Source organism: Musa acuminata, chromosome BXJ2-1 (genome assembly GCF_036884655.1).
Source record: "Musa acuminata AAA Group cultivar baxijiao chromosome BXJ2-1, Cavendish_Baxijiao_AAA, whole genome shotgun sequence".
Classification (NCBI taxonomy): domain Eukaryota; kingdom Viridiplantae; phylum Streptophyta; class Magnoliopsida; order Zingiberales; family Musaceae; genus Musa; species Musa acuminata.
In genome coordinates this window covers 35,716,731-35,737,500 of record NC_088338.1, presented here as the reverse complement: position 1 = coordinate 35,737,500, position 20,770 = coordinate 35,716,731, and the positions used below count along the sequence as shown (strand labels likewise).

Genomic DNA, 20,770 nt, shown 5'->3' with positions numbered 1-20,770 from the left:
ACTAACAAAAAAAAAAAAGAAATAGAAGCAAACTGCAGATAGAGGTTGAACCAGGACAACAGTTATAAAATTAACTAAAAATATATAGATATTAAATTCAAGAGAAGATAGAACACATCAAGAGGCAATCTCAATTCAGGAGCATCAGAATATAATATAAAATTGGAATATCTTATGGCTTTGAAACCCTGAATATTGTAAAAACAGATAACTTCAACTAATTAAAAATAACTAGCCCTACAAAAAAAGATAACCAAGCAGATCAATGGCTAGCATGCAAAAAGTGTGTTCAATTTTCTGGACAAATACACCTGCAAGAAACAACTTTAATATATGTGTTCAATTTTCTTTCCCTTTACGAGTTCCGTTTTGAAATTTTCTGGACAGATTATGACCTAGTGACTAATACCATTCATGATTGTTTGTCATCCTGGCCTTTCCCCTCAGTCCCCTCTCTTCATTGTGTATCATCTAACCTTGCCCTCTTGTGTAGCAAACTCCCTTGTGCTTGAATTCTGCTGATTTATCATCTACTTTAAAATATGTGTTCAACTAAAAAAGAGCACGTTTAGGAAATATATCAATAAAAATGAGATCAGTTAGATCTTCATGCTAGAGTACTTGGAGTCTCAAACAACCTTTGTTTCAACAAATTCTAGAGTTAGTCAAACCTTGCAGCATGACAACCGTGAAAGTTTAGTTTAACTTCGCAGCATAACAGATTTAGAAAATATGCAATTCAGTTACCAGAGAAGAAGCAACATATTGGAAATAAGCTCTGTATTCATGGAATACTGCAGGAAACAAAGAATCTTACAATGCTCATAAAAGTCCATCTCCCAAAATCACCATCTTGTGATGTGTACCACCCATCAGGACAAGTGTCACCAATTTCAGTAAAGATTACAGATCTTTTTTTTCACATTAAGTCTTATTAAATATGATACTCCAATAAGGATATACTAGAATTTGAGGATAAGAATTGACCTCACAACGCTTTTTGCAGTCAATAGATCTCTTGCAGTCAAGGATAAGAATTGACTTCACACTTATTGTTCTGACCAAAACTTATCTCTAGCTAAACATTATAGATCTCTTGGTATCTATCATATGATCATGATAATATTATGTGCCTCATATGTTGATTTCATCAGTGTACAAGTCATATGTGTAATATATATTCATAGCTCCATGGATATCATCTTTAGTTTATGTTACTTCTCTTTGATATCTCTCATCTGAACTCTGTATAACTCAATAACCCATATATACTATGTTGCTACTGTTGTAACGATGATGCTATAATTATACACAATATGAACAAGCTTAGCATTACTTCCATGATGCACATTTCTGTTTGTATTGAAGGAAAGTCATTGAGACATACTATTCATCAAGGTGATATGGCAAGGTGAGGACCATCATGGATGACGCAAGTGTGGTAGAACACCTTTAGTGTCCGACATAGTCGTATTTCTATCCGTTGTTGATGAGCCATGTTCAGTTATATCGTGCACCCTGATGTGTTTTATAGCTCAGCAGATGAACAACAAATCATGGACAACAACAGCAGTATATAGGCGACAGCCTCCAAAATTTGCATTGAGATTAGTTTTCTTCAACTCAAACACACAAGGCAACAATAGTCACAGTGAAGACTGCAGATATAAATTGTTGAATCCTGGATATTTATAAAAAAATCAATTTGAATTTTAGGAACTAATGCATTGTTGAGATACTTGATAGAAATATTTCGACTATGGATCCGGACTGCCAAAAGATCAAACATTGAGCCAAAAGATTGGTCAATGGGTCGAAAATCGAATATTGTACTGGAGGATAGTCAATGTGCCAAAAATTAGATATTATACCGGAGGATTGGTTGACATGTCAAAAATTGGATATTACGCTCAAGAATAGGGCGATATATTAGAAGATCTGATGATGGGATAAAAGTTTGGATGATGTGCCAAAAGATTTGACAATGTATCGTAAGAGCAGTTGTTGTGTCAACGTCTTGGTCGAAGTCATTTCGAGCCAAATTGGACTATTATTGGGCTAGAAAGAGCCTGCTTATTATGCTTATTGTGTCAACTTATGACAGTCATTCAGCTTTAAATTGGATCGAACTTGGGCCTTTACAAGACCAAACACATGCCAGGGGTGATGGTACAATCGACAAGCGTTGTCGGCACTTTGTCAACTATTGGGGCAATGGTACCCCACCTATGGCAACAATAGTTGGTGGTAGTTCCACCAATATGCCGAAATCACAAAAATTTAACTATTTTAGCTCCACTTTTGAGGCTTTTGGGGCTATAAATAATTTATTTGAACTTGACTGGTGGTCCATCCTTGAGTTTGCAAAGTGTTGAACTCTCTCTTTGAACCTTGTTTAAGTCTCCTCTAATCACCTTGTTGAGTTAATTTATCGTTCTAAATAGTAGAAATAGTAGGATGTGAGATTTTTCTAAAAAGGATTAAGTATAAAAGGGAATGTTGTAAAAGGGTGATTAGTTTTCACCTGTTGAAAAGAAATTTATTAGTGGAAGTTGGTTGAAGGTGTCAATTATGCCCACGGGTATGGATACCTACGAAGCCTCACCCCACTGGGGCAAATAAACGAGGATTGGGGTATTTTCTATTATCAAAACAGATATGGGATGGGGACGGATAGAGCACTCCCCACCCCGTCAACATCTAAGCCTAGATGTTGGGCCTAGACACCTGGCCTACCTGATTTAAATCAGATTGGATTGAGCCTTGGTTGAGTTGATTACGAGTCAATTACAAGCTATTTGGATCAATTAAACCAAATGAAACAATATCAACATTCAGTAATAACACCTCCTCCCCGTGGCCTGCATGTTGGAGAAATGGTCAATGCTCACTGCATTGACCTAATGATGAAAGATATTAGGGAGTTAGCATCGGCTAGAATGTGTTTGGCAAGGGCACAATCTGTAACAAAGGTTATCCACAACCATCATTGGGTGCACTCATTAATACCAAAAGTATACAAATGGAGAGATACTTCGACCCAACGTCACTCGATTTGCAATAAACTTTATTGCCCTAAAGTCCATTCAGCAAAAGAAACACAATCTAAAGGTAATGGTCACATCACTGGAATGATCAGATTCTCACTATTTAAAATCATCTGGTAGAAAAAAAGGTAGAGAAGACATTTCTATCATCTAGATTTTGGGAGTCTGTAAATGAAATCATAACAGTAAAAACCACTATATGTTGCTTAAAACCATAAGGTCTACATAAAGAAGTGTCCATGGATGCTTAACCTGAGACATATTTTGCTTACAACCATGAGGTAAAGAAAGCATTGCATGATAAATTGAAAGTTAATTAGTATTTACAGATCATCGAACGTAAGGCCGAAGACTATGTGGACCAAGGCATTCATAATGCAGGTATATTTAAATCGATAATCATTTATAATATGAATAATCAATCTTTGTAAGTTATAATATTGACGAAATCAATTTTCTTACAGCATGTTACCCAAATCCTGTTTATTCAATATAGGCATAGTCTTAGGACCCGATCAAATCTATTGCAAGCGCTAAGGAATGTTACAAACCCTCCTGCCAAAAAGTACTGCTACAACCAAGGCTATCATGGAGGGCCAACTATTCAAAGATAATTTTGAGTCCTCCGATAATATAGTCATATTGTGTATGGATCATGGCAAGGGAAAGTTACAAACATGTCTTTGATTATAAATTGAAATTAGGGTTAATGATTTGTTATGTTAAAAAAGTGTTCTTTATTTTTTTTTTGTAGTCGAGTAACGACTATAATTTGGAGGAGTGATTTAAAAAGCGCTAGGCGCCAAAAGACGCCAAGGTCCAAAAACACCCGAGGCATTAGGCACTCGCCTGAGCGAAGCGAGCCACTAAAATATAAAAAATATATAATATAATTATATTTAAATAAAAATATAATATTAAATTAAAAAAATTACAAAATCACAATATCACATTAACAAAAAATCTCAAAATTCAAAACAATAACAATAATTTCAAATAAATAAAAATTAGCAATATTAAAATCAAAATAATATATTATTAATCTAATAAATAAAAAAATATTGCTACTAGTATACAATTAACAGTATACTGTTAATATATTGTTAACAGTATACCATAAGGTTTTGCAAGGCGCTTGGGTCTCACCTCGCTTTGCCCGAGCACCTGGGCCATCGCCCAAGCACCTTTTGAAAACACTAGTTTCAAATACTCTATATTTCTTAGAGGTGGATAACATCGAAATACAATGAAAATTTAAAAGCATGCTTCTTTAGTTGCATGTTGATGGTTTCAAAACTTCAACGTTTCAAGATTTTCATGAAATCAATTCAATAAGTATAGAGCTTTAAATAGTTGACTAGTCAATATTTTACAAGTTTCAAACTTCAAGACCGTATTATACTTTGAGATTATTTTATATTTTGTGGTATGTGTTTTCTTAATTGACTTATATGTTATCTATACTTTGATAAAGGTCTATAGCTTATTATTTGCTTCTTATCTATCCGTGTAATATCCCGAAATCTTGTATATCTCTAGAGGAAACTCACAATATGTGTGGTTAACTAACAGGCTAGACTTTTGGGCTTGGGAACAAGGCAATCTTTATACCATGAGTTGTCTAAATTCTCACAACTTAATGCTACCCAACATTTTTTTTTCCAAAAAGATACAGTTGAGCATCTTGAATACTAGAAATTCAAGTCACTAATATGTTATCTTCATCTGACTTGTTTGGTAAAAGGATGGGCAGGATGCCAAGGTATGGTTGCTCCTTTGCAATTTAAATATACAGAGTTCCAAGTCATGGGCATCACTTCTTTGCTTGCAAGGGTCAGGTTGCATCAATTGACCCTACTTATATCCTTTTTTGATCTAGAGCAATTTACCTCAAAAAAACACTATGGAGCTATCAAATTGTTATCTCTCAACCAAACAACTTCAAAATAGAGGAAGCAATTGTTTCATTTGCTTTGATCTTGCATTAACTTTCAAAGGCGAGTGTCTTAAAAAATTTTACATAAGGTACGAGAAAAAGACTCTCAATCAATATGAGAGGCACTTAAAGAAAAGATTGAGAACAAAGCAAGAAAGGCTTTTGGATGAATTGACAACAAATACTTTAGGCTAAAACTAAGGATCCTGGTTTCTAAGTTTCAAATCTCGGTCTCCTGTCATTTTTGCTCATGGACATACGGGTATGTACCAATATGATTGGGTGAATCGTGTATTGGTAAGCCCTCATGACTGACCAGAACAAGTTTGGTTGGAGGAGAAGGAAGACGCGAGGGACGAGGGGAGGAAGAATATGGGATGGAAGAGGAGGAGGGAGTGGAGCAACAGGCCCAAGGAAGCCATGCAGTGGGGAGGAAGAGGCAATGGCTGTGTGACAAGGAGATGGCAATGGCAATGCAGGAAGGAGAAGGAAAAAAGAGAGAAAAAGAGACAGGGCAACAATGAGTGGTCATTATTCTAAAAGAAGATATGGGTGCCATGCGATGAGGTTATCACATGGTACCATTTGAAACCAGTCCATTTATCTTACCAAGCAGTTAGCCCATACCAGATTGAACCAAGCAGAATCATCTGGACCATGTCCCAGTTGCCTGCAGAACTGGTAAATACCAACCCATACCGATCGGGACGGGCAGTACTTAGACCTTGATTGGTTTACCACTATAATACAACAACTTGGAATCAACAACTTTATATCAGTTTCCTGGTTCTAAGATCTGAAAGTTTGATTGTGTAACTCAACAATAATAATAATGATCAGAACACATCATGAGCAGGCTGGAAGTGGAAACTAACTTGAGGACAAAAAGACACCAATGTACAAAAGAGACACCAAATTACATTTTTCACATGGCTAGATGTAACAAGATATTAATATAATAGATGACTAAACTTTAGTTGGAATGAAGCCAGCAAATCAGCAATGAAGTCAAACAGCTAAACATACCAATGTTTGGTCTTGGTTTTCTCCTTTCTTTTAGTATCTCTGGGCGAGGAATTACGGTTCCAGATGCTGCTAATCCTCTAGAGACTCTTACCTTAGATCCATCTTCCAGATATTTGTACCCAATTTTACATGGTTTCCTGCATGAGGCATATTTTACTTGCACATGACAACCAAATTTGAGGATTCAAAAACTAAAACAAGTTGATGAGAGAAAATTTTGGAGAAATCATACCCAGTAGCTGGATCAAGAACTTGGACATTTGAAACATGAAGGGGAGATTCAATGGAAAAGATTCCACCTTCATGTCCTTGCCCTTGCTTGATGTGCTTCTTCACCTGAAAAGAATAACATATGCTAACTTCGATCATGAAAGAGAACTGATTGAACTTGTATTGAAGATCAAACTTGAGTCATCCTAGTTTAAATTTAATAAGAGAACAATAAACCTGAGGAACTATAATCAGAACAATGAAAAACAGAAAATTATATGAATCACCTATAAAACACTTCCAGAACCATAAGTTATGCAAAAAAAAAAAGGATTGGTTAACCTTCAAAGGTTTGGTCTTTATTGATAAAATTTTTTGATAGTGTCAGGAAAGTTTCAAAAAGTTAAAAAAAAAACATCATCAGAGAAAAGGCAAGGCTGGTAGAAAATTCACAAAGGCAAAAGCACCTATTTCAAAAATAGTGGGAATTACAAGATATTGAGGTTGCAATAAAGAACTCTTCAACTGAATAGAGTAAGACAACTGTATTAAATAAATCTTGCAACAAACTTACAAACAGAACAAATAGGCAGACACCAAATATGCACTTTATATAATCACCATAAATTGATGAGGTTTGTGCGCATGATTGGACATAATTGCGAAAGTTCTTTGATAGCATAACTCCAACATTCAATGAACTCTCTGGAAAGTACAGAAGTAGATAAAAAATTAGATATTTTGGTAATCAAACAAACGAAGGCTTAACACGATAAAAAAAAAAGTCAAATTTTTACCCCAACACTGCATCAAAGTTCTACCAGAATAAACAAAAAAATAAAAAAGAAAAACCTCCAAAAAACATCAAGTTTGATCATCTTCAGCTACAGTACCAAATCCGAAAGATTTTTAAGGAAATCAGTGCCGATGCCATATCCTAAGCTAGACACCAACATAGAAAAGTCAATCTCAAACAAAGAAAATCCAAGAACCAATTCAGCAAATTAATCACTGTGCATTAAAGAGAACGGACCAGATTCTTCCCTTCGACGATGACCCGATTCTGGGATCGTATGACGCGCTTGATAATGCCCGTCTCGCCCTTATCCTTCCCTCTTGTGATCATTACCTGCAAAAGATCACCCTCAAAATTCATATATTTCATCAAAAGAGACACCGATTTGAGCGGAAAAAACGGTTTTTAGATCACATTGTCGCCTCTGAGGATCTTCCAATGCTTGATTATCTTCTCAGCCGCCTTCCACCCCATTGCTTCTCTGTGCCTCCCGGGGGCTGAGCGGAGTTCCCCTAGGGTTTTAAAGGGGTACTGATATTTCCACCCACCATTTTGTCAGATGAGCGTATGGGTTAGTGTGCGGTTAAAAACGCGCGACATCAGGAAACTCCAAGCCGTCGGATACTAAGGGAATATTTAGGTATTTTCATTATTCACGACGTCTTTTATCTACGTGTCAGTTGCATAGAGAACAGTTTGTATTTTATTTTTTCTTTCGTTTCTATGTAGGAACTCAATAATTCAAAAAATTAAATAAATTTAAAATAGAAAAATACTGAAATATGTCCATGTAGATCTGATTCAAATATATCCTCTAATAAATTTTAAATTTTCTTTAAAATCCTGCTATTTTATGTATTATTTTTAGATTTTGATCAAAAATAATATATCACTTATTAGAAATATTTTTTTAGGATCAAATTTTTATCATATGTTGGGGATATAAATAGAAGTTCAAAGGTAAAAAATATACATAAGTGCATGATATTTGACTGTAAATAAAAAAATTTAATGTATTATTATCAATTTTACTATTGCAAATAAAAAATAACAAACTCAAATGCCCTACTTCAACAACATTTATTTCTCATATAAAAACTATTAAAGATTTACTTTGATTATGGGAGTCATCTCCTACCCATAATCAATTTACTTCTTCGAGATTTGGTCTTCACTTGGGCTTTTAGTAGTAGAAGATACATAAATCCTTCTAGGTCTGTCTCATTATTCTTCTCTAATTTTTTCTCAACTTTTATCTTTATAAATCTTATTTTTACAAAAACTCTCATTCATATCACTCTTGTTTTACTGAGATAGGTTTACGGACAATATATTTGAATCACTGATGCAAATGTCTTCTAAGTTGTTTGGGCACTATTTTATGAACTGCATCAGCTCCCGCACTAATGACATGGACCTTCTAAGTGTCTCAAGATGTTTTTTAGTCTTTGCATTCAAATTGTTTGAGATTCATGTGGCTCTTAGTTGTTTTACTCCGATATCATCCATACATATATCAAAGGTTTGAGTTGCTTACTACTGAATAAAAAATAAATTTATTATTTAATTATCTTAAAAAAATTATAATTGGTATGACTTATAAAAGAAACGTAACTCAATAGTACATGGTCATTCAGTAGATCGTGCCTGGTCAATTATTACCTTAACCATTGAATCTTAGATTTTGATGATGAAATCAATTAGTAAATTATTTAATTTAATCTATATATTGAGAAAAGTGTATAGAATTAACTACGATAGCGATAAGACATAAAGCAAATGTAGCTCCAGAGTCAGGATCGAGATTTTATTGGGAGTTCGAAAGTTCATCGGAAGTCTGAACGTTCATCGAAAGTTCTATCGGAATTAACCAAAAAGTCCAAGAGCTTGCCAAAGAAGCTCATTGTAACTTGCCAAGAAAATCATTATAAAGTCTAGGAGCTTGTTGGGAGTCCGTTGGAACATTGCCGAGAGATCGTTAAAAGTTCACTATGAGATCGTCGAAAGCTCGTCGGAAGAATAATTGACATACCGGACCAAGATTACTTAGTTAATGTCTTAAATTATCATAGTCTCCTTGGTGCTCTGGGTGGTGGTACCGTCCAGACTGGGCGATGGCACCATTGGTAGTTAATACTGTCAAGCGATGGTATCATTATAGCTTAGTCTCCGAGCGTTGTCAGGTGGTCGTACTGCCCTGACTGAGCGATGGTACCACCCAATTGTCACGGACAAACTTCGAAACAGGGTGTTTGATGTAATGCTTATGTATGTCCGTGTCTTTTGGCATGTTCATGCCTTGTACAACATGTAGAGGGGCGGCCGAAGGCATAATAGTCCCATTTTAGTTGGGTTGGTGGCCTCTTTAGGCTTCTAAATAAAGGTTGTGTCATGTGGACACGTGTGAGAGCTTTTCGGTCTATAATGGACCATTTTACCCTTTGTTGTGCCACTGTTCAGAGCTTGTAAAATCTGTTTGTAATTTGCATTGTCTATGAAGTGTTCTTTCGGAGAGTTTGAGAGTTTGAGAGTTCATCGAAAGTTCGAACGTTCATCGGAAGTCCGAACGTTCATCGAAAATTCTATCGGAATTAACCAAGAAGTCCAAGAGCTTGCCAAATAAGCTCGTCGGAACTCGCCAAGAAAATCATCATAAAGTCTAGGAGCTTGCCAGGAGTCTACTAGAACATTACCGAGAGATCGTCAGAAGTTCGCTATGAGATCGCCAGAAGCTTGTCGGAAGAACAATTGACATATTGGACCAAGATTGCTTTGTTAATGTCTTCAATTATCATAGTTAGACCTTAAGTTAAGTTAGGATTGTGAGGTAATCCCACTAACTCAATTAGAGGCCAATTGGGCCCTTAACAGGGTTGAATTGGGCTGGTTGAACAGCTCATTTAGCACCTGAAGTCACGGCCGATGGTGGCACCACTTGAGACTCAGTCTTCTTGGTGCTTTGGGTGGTGGTACCACCTAGATTGAGCGGTGGTACCATTGGCAATTAATGCTGTCAAGCGATAGTACCGTTAGAGCTCGATCTATGAGCGTGCGATGGTACCGCCCAAATTGAGCGATGGTACCGCCCAATGTTAGTTTGCATATAGTAGTACAATCTAATAATGACAGTGGTACTGCCAGTACATCGAAAGGGTAACAAAATGCAATCAAAGATTGAATAAAATATTGAAGTCTTGAGGTGAAAGTATTATAAAAGTAAAAAGAGTCCTCCTCCTCTCTTTATAAGTGTTGTGATCATTCAAGAGATGTGTGAGGCTTGTAAGGGTTATCTCCTAAACCCATGAAAAGGAGAAAGTACTGTAAAAAGGTAGTTGGTCTTTATCTATTGAAGGAAGACCATTAGTGGTCTCCGATGATCTCGACGGAGGAGGAATTAAAAGTGGATGTAAATCACAATGATTGAACCACTATAAATTTCGGTGTACTCATTTCCATTCTGCTTTTCATTATTATCATTACTTTCTAAGTTAACTGTTAGTTCATTTACTTTAAAGTCAAAGTACCTTCAAAGATTGATTTTCAATGAATAAAAAATTTATAAAATCGATAATTTTTTTCGCTGTACTAATTCACCCCCTATTAGTACCACTCTTGATCCTAACACATACCTCAACATTTAATTCCTCAATATCTCGTGCCTCGTAAGAATATAATTATGCCTCATATGCCTCAATATCTCTAAGAATATAACTCTTTAATGATCTATAAATAATGAAAAATGATCATTAGGATAGTTTTCCAAAAGAAATTATAATAAAAAATCTAAATTTGATTCCAGAATAAGGTACTTTCTTTATCAAATGATATTATTAATATCATTCTATTGATTATTTTCGAATGGGAATGAATCATTTCTCTAATCTTGGATATTCTATTTCATTTGACAACTTAAAGCATAAGACGTTCCTACAAAACTACCCTTATCAAATATCAAATATATGTTAACATCAAATCATATTATATGAAAAGTAGGGTACTATATACCTATACATAAGTTACCTATAATATAGTAGACAACCTTTCAACAAACAAAAGTATATAACACATACATCCAACAAAAGTTTATCACTAATTCTTTAGCATCACTTGGATGCAAATTTATCATCGATATTTTCAAACCTGCATGGTTAGTCATTCAAATAAAAAATTAATTATGTGTAAGATATCCTTAGGATCAAGATGCTTTCATATTAGTGACTTCTCTAGTATTTAGTAGATTATGCGTAAGAGATACATCAAACATAGAAAAGATAAAAGATAGTTCCATTCTATTCATTAGATTCTTATCGACTATCACTCTATAATTACCAATATTAATATATAAGATATAGGAACATCAATGATAACATCAATAATATCTACTAAATACCTAAATATAATACTCCTTATAATATCTAAGTGATATTGTCTTGGTGATAATGAGAGCAATATTACTTGACTATGTTTAATAGGTTCCATAAGTGACAGAAAATGATCTATAAAGTTTCGTCATGAAACTATTTAACTATAATGACTTTTCAACCACTTTTCATCATTAAAATGACTCGATCCTTGAGTTACCAACAAATGAAACTACAATGATGAAATTTAAAAACTATCAATGATAATTAAAGAAAAATTTATATAAACAAAAACATGCCTATGCTTAAATCAACATTGGACATTCTATGCGTATAATAAGTATTTGATGACATAATTATTTCTTGTTTAAATCCATAAGAGACTAGAGTTATTAATTTAATAAAAAATTATCTAACTAGACAAAATGAGAAAATAAAAAAAGGACACACTGTTTAGATGCTCAAAAATCCAAAAGAACATTTGTCCACAAGTATCCTACTCAAAGATTTTCTAAAAATTTTAGATCATTTTGAACAATGTATCTATGCAATGCACTATTTTTAATTTTTCCTCTAAAATAGTGCTTCACCTATTAGAAAATTTTTTCTGTACCAAAATATATATATATATATATATATATATATATATATATATTGTTGACTTATTTAAAAGCTCAAATGTAAAAAAAATTACATGGATGCATTAGAAATAGAAAAAATAAGGAGAAAATAAAAAAATAACACATTGTTCAGATGCTCAAAATTTTACAAAAATATCAAAAAATTCTCTAAAATAAAACTAATGACATATGTCCAAAAGTGTCTTATTCAAAGCTTTTCTAAAATTTTTAGATCATTTTGAATAATGGATCTATGTGATACACTATTTTTTATATTTTCTCAAAAAAATGCTTCACATACTAGGAATTTTTTTATACCAAATTTTTTACATATATATTGTTGACCTATTTAGAAGCTGAAAAAATATTATATGGATGCATTATAATTTGTTAGAAATAAAAAATAATTAGAAAAATTAAAAATAACACATTATTCAAAAGCTAAAAAATCTATGAAAATATTTGAAATTTTAAAATGAAAAACCAGTGACGTATGTTCATAAGCGTTCTATTTAATGCTTTCCTAAAGATTTTAAATCATTTTAGACAACACATATATGTGATGCACTGTTTTTTTATTTTTCATCAAAACAATACATCACCTATTAGAAAATTTTTTTAGACCACATTTTCTATATACATTTTTGACCTACTTAGAAGCTCAAATATGAAAAAATATTACATGGATGCATTATAATTTATTAGAAATAGAAAAAAAACAAGGTGAAAATAAAAAATAATACACTGTTTAAATGCTAAAAAATCTATAAAATATAAAAAAATCTCTAAAAGAGAAAACTAGTGGTAGATGTCCATAAGTGTCCTATTCAAAGCTTTTCTAAAAATTTCAGATCATTATGAATAGTGCATCTATGTGATGCACTATATTTAATTTTTCCTCAAAAAATAATGCATCACCTGTTAGGAAATATTTTTTCTAAATCAAAATTTTTACATATATCGAGGATCTATTTAGAAATTAAAATGCAAAAATATTATATTAATGCATTATAATTGTTAGAAATAGAAAAAATGATAAAATAAAAAAATGACACACTATTTAGATGCTCAAAATTTCATAAAATACTAAAAAAAAATCTCTAAATAGAAAACAAGAAACATATGTCCATAATTTCATATTTAAAGTTTTTAAAAAAATTTAAGATCATTTTGAACAGTGCATATATGCGATGCATTAGTTTTTAATTTTCCTCGAAAAATAGTGCATCAACTATTAGGAAAATTTTTCCCTGAATCAATTTTTTTACCTATATTGTGGACCTCAGAAGCTTAAATGTGAAAAAAAATTACATGGATAAATTATAATTTTATAGAAATGAAATAAACAAAGTGAAAATAATACACTATTCTGGACAAAGATTTTATTTTTATAAAGAATGCTCAAAATCTTGGTAGTAAAACAATAAGTTTTTAGAATAGTAGTAAACATTAATTCAACCCTAGAACCATGGATACATAATAAACCAAAAGTTAAAATTTTTAATAAATATTTTTATAAAAATTAAGACATACCTTAAAAGACCCTCGAAGCTCTATTACAAATAATGTTAACTATTGTTGTAGTTTTGAAACCCTAGAAGTAGGAAATGTTCAAACCCTAGAACCTCCTTAATGGAATAGAAGCTCAAAGGAGTCGATGTTGCTCGTGATAGAACTTGATGTTTGTAAGTAACGAAACTCGATCCTAAACATAATAATATATAAACTCAATGATACTTAGAGATTGTGGAGTATATTATGACAATGACGATGGAATAGGAAGCTACCAAAAATAAAAAAATCGTAAAGTATCGATTGGTAAATGTGTAATAGAGATGTATAGTAAATGGTAAAAGCACAGGTTCAAGTCAGGCTAATATTTTATCTGATTTAATCCTATGTGAATCCTAGTGGTTTTTCAAGGTTAACATTATCATTTTAAAAAGTCGAAGTACTATTTGAATATTTTTCAAAGTAGAGATGCTCTACGAGAAAAAGCCAAAGTTAAATTTTTTAGAAGTTCATTAATAATAATAATAATAATAATAATAATAATAATAATAATAGCAATAGTATTTTTTCTAGAAAATTTCCTTTTTTGAGTATTTTCCAAATGCTTCCGTTTTTCTTTTTTCCAACTAATCATCCCTAATACTTATGATACCAAAACTACCCTTGAGAACAGTGTCAAACTCTTTTCTTGATATCGTGTTGGATCAATTGAAGGCACCCTATGGATCGATCTGATCTCATCGATTGACATTAGATTAATTGACGCTTGATCTTCTCTCCTTTACGATTGAATCCAGTTACCTCTCTCAAGTGCTTCCAACTCTTTTTCCTCTATGCTTCCTTTTAGACCTCTCTTAATGTAACGATCAGCACACCTCAATCACCCCCTTGCACCTCTTAACCCTTAAACCTATAAAGCATTCGATGGAACCTCCAAAAGCACCTCTTGCCTTTCTAGCTTCCTCATGGACCTTCGTTGTCATCACAACAATACCTTAATTGTCAACGAAACCCCCTCGCATGCCCTTATCTTTTTACTACAATTTTGATGGAACTCATTCCCATCTTACCTTCTCTCAGGAGAGGAAACCTGATAAGTATTTCTCCTCTCTCGTCGGAGTGGCTTTGACACCTCATAGGCTATTTGTTTTTGTTAGATTTTTTGTCTTTTGCTTAGAATTTTTCTCTTTAGTGGTGGGTGACCTAAACCCTAAAGGTTTTATGTGCTTTTTCTTGATATTTCTCTCTCAAACCTCTAAACTCCCATAATCCCTATAGTATTTTTCGTCTCCTCTAGTGTCGACGACTAGAAACTCCTATAAAACTTTATCTCTCATAGTCTTTATAATTCTCTCACCAATTGTAAAACACTATAAATTAATAAAAAAATATCATGAAATTCTCATAAAACCTGTCTTTTATTTGTTGAATACTCAACTAAACATAAATATTTTTGAAATGGGTCTTAGAGCTTGTGGTCTTTAAAATAATGTATCACCTTTATTGTATTATCACTGATGATGGTCATTAAAATAGTTTATTAACTATTTGTTCTCCTCTTCCCATCGGGATACTATAATCGTATATTTGTTTATTTTTAAATTAGTCCAAATTAGTTTATTTTTAATTTGATTTATAACCATGAGTGCAAAATGTTGGTTAGCACTAGTGTCATGGTATATAATTAGTAGATTCCTTTGGTTAAAATAGTATGTAATTTGTATAATTATTATTTGTAATAGTATAGTTCGATTACGTTAATTTTAATAGTAATTTGCATGGTTTATAGTGATTTAAAGTAGTGTCTACAGTGATAACAATGTATCCGTCAAAGAAAATACTATACATGACACGATGTTATTTGTGTTATGATATAATTGCTGGCATATAATTATAATATCACATTCGTAGGCTTCTATTTGCTTTTGGTACTAGTCATTCGGGTGATTAATTGTATTTTTATTATCATTATCAAAACACTATATAGTTAATAAAAATCATCGTAAAAATAGTGATGACATCATATTATAAAATCGATGATTATACAATGAAAAATCTGGGGCAATATCACATGCATAGTTAGAAGAACATAAAATAAAATTTCAAAATTTCATATAGAAAATGAAGGTTTCATTATTGTGCAAAGATTGGTGCGTAAAAACTCGTAAAATCGAAAAACTACACGTGTTAAGGGATATGTGTTACTAAGAGAGATCGTATATCTCTAAAATCCTATAGATCTATGAGAGAAAGGATGAAGGAGGTCAACTATCCTCCTCTCTAGCAGTGGTCCACATAGTAGAGGCTACAAAAATGCTTCTCAAATTACTGCATAAACCTCATCTTCATGCACACCACGGGATCAAGAAGGAGCCGACCCTTCTTGCTGTCCATATACTCTAAACAAGAGCTGCTGGCTGAGGAGGAGAGAGGGAGAGGAGAATAGGAGATGGTAGTTAAAAGGGGTATAGCCTAGAGCCATTTGGTTTACTCATATTTGTTGAGAAATCTTCGGGGCGACATCATATGTGCAGCGGAAGAATATAAAACAAAAACCCAAAATTTTTCTATATATGTTTATCATCATACGAAGATTGGTGCGTAAAAATTCGTGAAACTTAAAACTACGTATAAGATAGATTGTATTACCTAGGGAGATCATATATCCCTGAATCCCTATAGATCTCTAAGAGAGGGTGAAGGAGGTCAAGTACCCTCCTCTCTAGTAGTGATCCATATAGTAGAGCTGTGATGATGCTCCTCAAAACTTCAAGCCTGCTCTGAGGAGGAGAAGAGAAGGAGAATAGGAGAGGTAAACCAAAAAGACTCTAGCCTATAAACCACTGATTCCCTCCCTATCAATTTAACCCTAATGGATCCTGCCCTATTGGGTATTGGATCTCCATCCAACTACTCGAGCTTCTTAGATTAGTGGATCTCTATCCACTAATTTCTTATTAGCTTTTATTGGATCTCATTAATATGATCCAATAATTCAGTGGCTTATTGGACATCCAATAAGTTAGGGGCTCCGGTGGATATCTCATATTCGAACCTATATTTATCGTAATGCCTACTATATGTGTGGGGCCCTCTATGCTCAATATTGAGCTGACCGTGAGTCATACTTGTCAGAACTCCTTCTGGCTCAGTGAATTATTATCTCCATAATAATTCGCTCGACTTATCGACAACGAACACACTAGGCCATTACACCGCAATCCCCAAACAATATAGGGAAATCCAATCCGTTGAACTTTTCTATCTTTAGTTATTGTGTACCTATAGTCTCTCATCCATCTAATATCCCAGAGATCGTATACTAGACTGCTAGTCATAAGTGCCCAACAAGCCAATCATGTAAGTGATGGCATGTGTGACTTGATACGCAGTCATTTTGCTTATTATATTTTGACATTTATCACTTTATAATTGTTAGGAAAAGAGTCGACACTAAGAGGGAGGGGAGAGAGGGGGGTGAATTAGTGCAGTAGTAAAAACGTCGGTTTTGAAAATGTATTGTATGATTAAAACCGATCTCGGAAAGATGCTTAGATTAAAGGTGTGTTCATAAACGTATTGAAGACAACCGCAATGTATTCGACTTCGGTTGTGGATAGTGCAATCGAGTTTTATTTCTTAGAGGACCAATAGATAAGTGCGTGTCCTAAAAATTGACACATTCCGAATATGCTCTTTCTATCTATTCAGCATCCAGTAAAATCAGCATCGGCATAACCAAGCAATTCAAGGTTTTTTGATTTTGGATACCATAATCCTAATTTAGGAGTTCCTTTTAGGTATCTAAAAATCCTTTTGACAGCTTTTAAATGAGATTGCTTGGGGTTAGATTGAAATCTAGCACAAAGTCCTATACTAAATATAATATCTAGTCTAGTTGCAGTGAGGTAAAGTAAACTACCTATCATACCCCTATAAGTTTTTTGATCAAAGCTTTATCCACTTTCGTCATTGTCTAACTTAGTAGAGGTACTCATAGTAGTGTTGATAGCTTTTGAACTATCCATATTAAATCATTTTAGTATGTCTAATGTATATTTTATTTGACTGATAAAAATACCATCCTTAAGTTGTTTGATTTATAAACCTAAAAAGAAAGTTAGTTCCCCCATTAGGCTCATTTCAAACTCCAGACTCATGCTTTTGGCAAACGATTCACATAATGATTCATTTGTAGAGCCAAAAATAATGTCATCAACATAAATTTGAACAATAAGAAAATTATTTTCAAATTTTTTGATAAACAATGTAGTATCGATCTTGCCTTTAGAGAAATTATTTTAAATAAGAAAAGAGCTAAGTCTCTCGTACCAAGCCCTTAAGGCTTGTTTTAAACCATAGAGAACTTTAGTCAATTTATACACATGATTGGGGAACTTATCATTCTCAAATCCGGGAGGTTGTTCAACATAAACTTCTTTAGAAATAAAGTCTTAAGAAAAGTACTTTTAACATTTATTTGAAATAACTTAAAATTATTACTACTAGCATAGGCAAGGAGCATCCTTATGGCTTCTAATCGTGCCAAAGGAGTGAAGGTTTTTTCATAATCGATACCTTCTTCTTGGTTGAAATCCTTGGTCACTAATCTAGTCTTATTTCTAACCACGATACTAAATTCATCTTGCTTGTTTCTAAAGACCCATTTAGAACTAATAACTAAATGATCATTTGGCCTCGGAACAAGCTTCCACACCTCATTTCTCTTAAATTGATTCAACTCTTCTTGCATTGCAATAAGCCATGAATCATCTTTCAAGGTCTCGTCAATGCATTTAGGTTTAATTTGAGAGAGAAAAGCGGTGTTTGTACAAAAATTCTTAAGGGAAAAATGAGTTTGAACCCCTTTAGATGTGTCTCCTATGATTAGCTCATTAGGACGAGCATTTATATACTTCCATTCCTTAGGTAAGGATGTTTCGGAAGACGATGCATCCAAGTTGTTAGATGGATAAAGGGATTCATTTAAATTCAAAGCATCAAAATTAAGATTATCATCAAAATCATTTTTCTTAACTTTGGAAACTTCATTAAAAACCACATAAATAGATTCTTCTATAACCAAAGTTCTTTTGTTAAATATACAAAAAGCCTTAGAAATAGAAGAATAACCAAGAAAAATTCCTTCATCAGATTTTGCATCAAACTTTCCTAAGGTATCTTTTTCATTCAAAATAAAATATTTCCACCCGAAAACTTTAAAGTATGAAATGTTAGGTTTTTTGTTGTTCTACAAATCATAAGAAGTTTAGGAAAGTAGTGGTTTTACTAGAATCCTATTCATAACATAGCATGTCGTATTTACAGCTTCAGCCCAAAAATATTTAGGTAGACTATGTTCATTTAACATGATTCTTTCTATTTCTTATAAGTTTCTATTTTTTCTTTCTACTACCCCATTTTGTTGAGGATTTCTCGGAGTAGAGAAATTATGGTTATATCCATTAGATTTACAAAAGTCTTGGAAATCACAGTTTTGAAATTCACCACCGTAATCACTTTGAATTAATGAAATAATAAAACCCTTTTCATTTTGAACAAGTTTACAAAACTTAGAGAAATACCTAAAGCAATTACTTTTGTGTGCCAAAAAGTAAGTCCATGTGTATCTACTATAATAATCCACAATAACAAAGACGTATTTACTACCTCCTAGACTTGATGTAGCAATTGGTCTGAATAAGTCCATATGGATCAATTGCAATGGTCTAGAGGTGCTTATTTGGTTCTTTGGTTTGAAACTACTTTTTATTTATTTTCCTAGTTGACATACATCACATACATTGTCTTTAATAAACTTAATGTGAGGAATTCCTCTTATAAGTTCTTTAGATGAGATTTGAGATTAGTTTCTTGCTAGCACGACCTAATCTTCTATGCCAAAGCCAAGCATCATCATTTAAAATCAAAAAATATATTTCATTACTAAGATCATCAATGTTGATAGTGTATACATTATTTTATTTTAGGACAATCATAGATGTGTTTTTGTGTGGTTTTTTTTATAATACAAGCATTCGATTCAAATATAAAAATATATTCTTTATCACATAATTGACTAATACTCAAAAGGTTATACTGTAAGCCATCAACCAATAACACATCTTCAATAATAAGGTTGGATTTATTACCTATGGTTCCTTTGCCAATGATTTTACCCTTGCTATTGTCTTTGAAGGTGACATATCCTTCATCTAAGCTAGTGAGCTTAGAAAATTAAGATAGATCTTTGGTCATATGCCTTGAGCATTCACTATCAAAGTACCATTTCTTGCTCCTAGCTTGTGATGATACATTTTTCTTTTTAAAAAAAGATAACTTTTAGGTACCCATTTGACCTTAGGTGCCTCAAAAATCAATCTACATAGCTTATCATGTTGCATTGAGTTATTTGAGGTTCTTTTAGGAACCCAAATCAAATTGTATGGACTATATTTCTTAAATGGACAATGATAAGTTATATGCTCAAATTTGTAACAAAAGTTATATTTGTTTCGGGGTGAAACATGTAAAGTGGGGCCTTTAATAAAGGTGGTTAGATTTTGGTGAGAGCTACTCACAAATCCGATTCCGCCTTTTCTATGAACGTGGCCCTTATTGGCAATGATCATGTTCAAGGACTTGCTACCAACGTCAAACTTTTCTATGGTTTCTTTAAGTAATAAGTTTTTCTTTTGAAGTATTTTTAGTTTATCACATTTCGTACATGGAGCTAAACTATCATAACTTTTAATCTATTGAAATCACTAACAAGAGAATCATACTATTTTTTCAACAATTTATATTTTTTACTAATTGATTTACATTAATCAAATAAATCATGAAAAACATTTAATAGTTCATCAAAGGATAAATTTACATCAAATGAACTACTCACCTCATCTCCAATAGCCATTAGTGCATAGTGAGCAACTTGCTCGGTGTTGGTTGGCTCCTCTTCTTCGGATGCACTTGAGTCATCCCAAGTTACTTTAAGAGCATTCTTCTTCTTGGGTTGCTTCCTCTTTGCTTGGGGACATTCACTCTTAAAGTGTCTTGGCTTCTTGTATTCATAGCATATCATTTGTTCTTTCTTGGATTCAATTTTATTTTTAGTATTATTTTTAAATTTATTTCATTTTAAGATTTTTTGAACATTTTTGTCAAGAGTGTCAAGTCTTCATCAAAGTCCTTATCACTTGAATTTTCTTTCAAGTGGTCTTCTTGAGTTCTTAGTGTCATATACTTCCTATTCTTTGGAA

The 20,770-nt window shown here is 33.0% G+C and overlaps 1 protein-coding gene across 1 annotated transcript in view; it reads right to left on the bottom strand.

Annotated features, from left to right (window-relative positions):
• LOC103974373 (uncharacterized) overlaps nt 1–7,574 on the bottom strand; it is a 7,938-nt gene extending 364 nt beyond the window's left edge. The window contains exons 1-4 of the mRNA XM_009389186.3: nt 7,430–7,574; nt 7,253–7,348; nt 6,242–6,345; nt 6,010–6,146 (exon numbers count right to left, since the gene is read on the bottom strand). Coding sequence (XP_009387461.2) covers nt 6,010–6,146; nt 6,242–6,345; nt 7,253–7,348; nt 7,430–7,489 — 397 coding nt within the window. The 5' untranslated portion in view covers nt 7,490–7,574. The remainder of the gene's footprint in view (nt 1–6,009; nt 6,147–6,241; nt 6,346–7,252; nt 7,349–7,429) is intronic.
• Nucleotides 7,575–20,770: the final 13,196 nt, after the last annotated feature.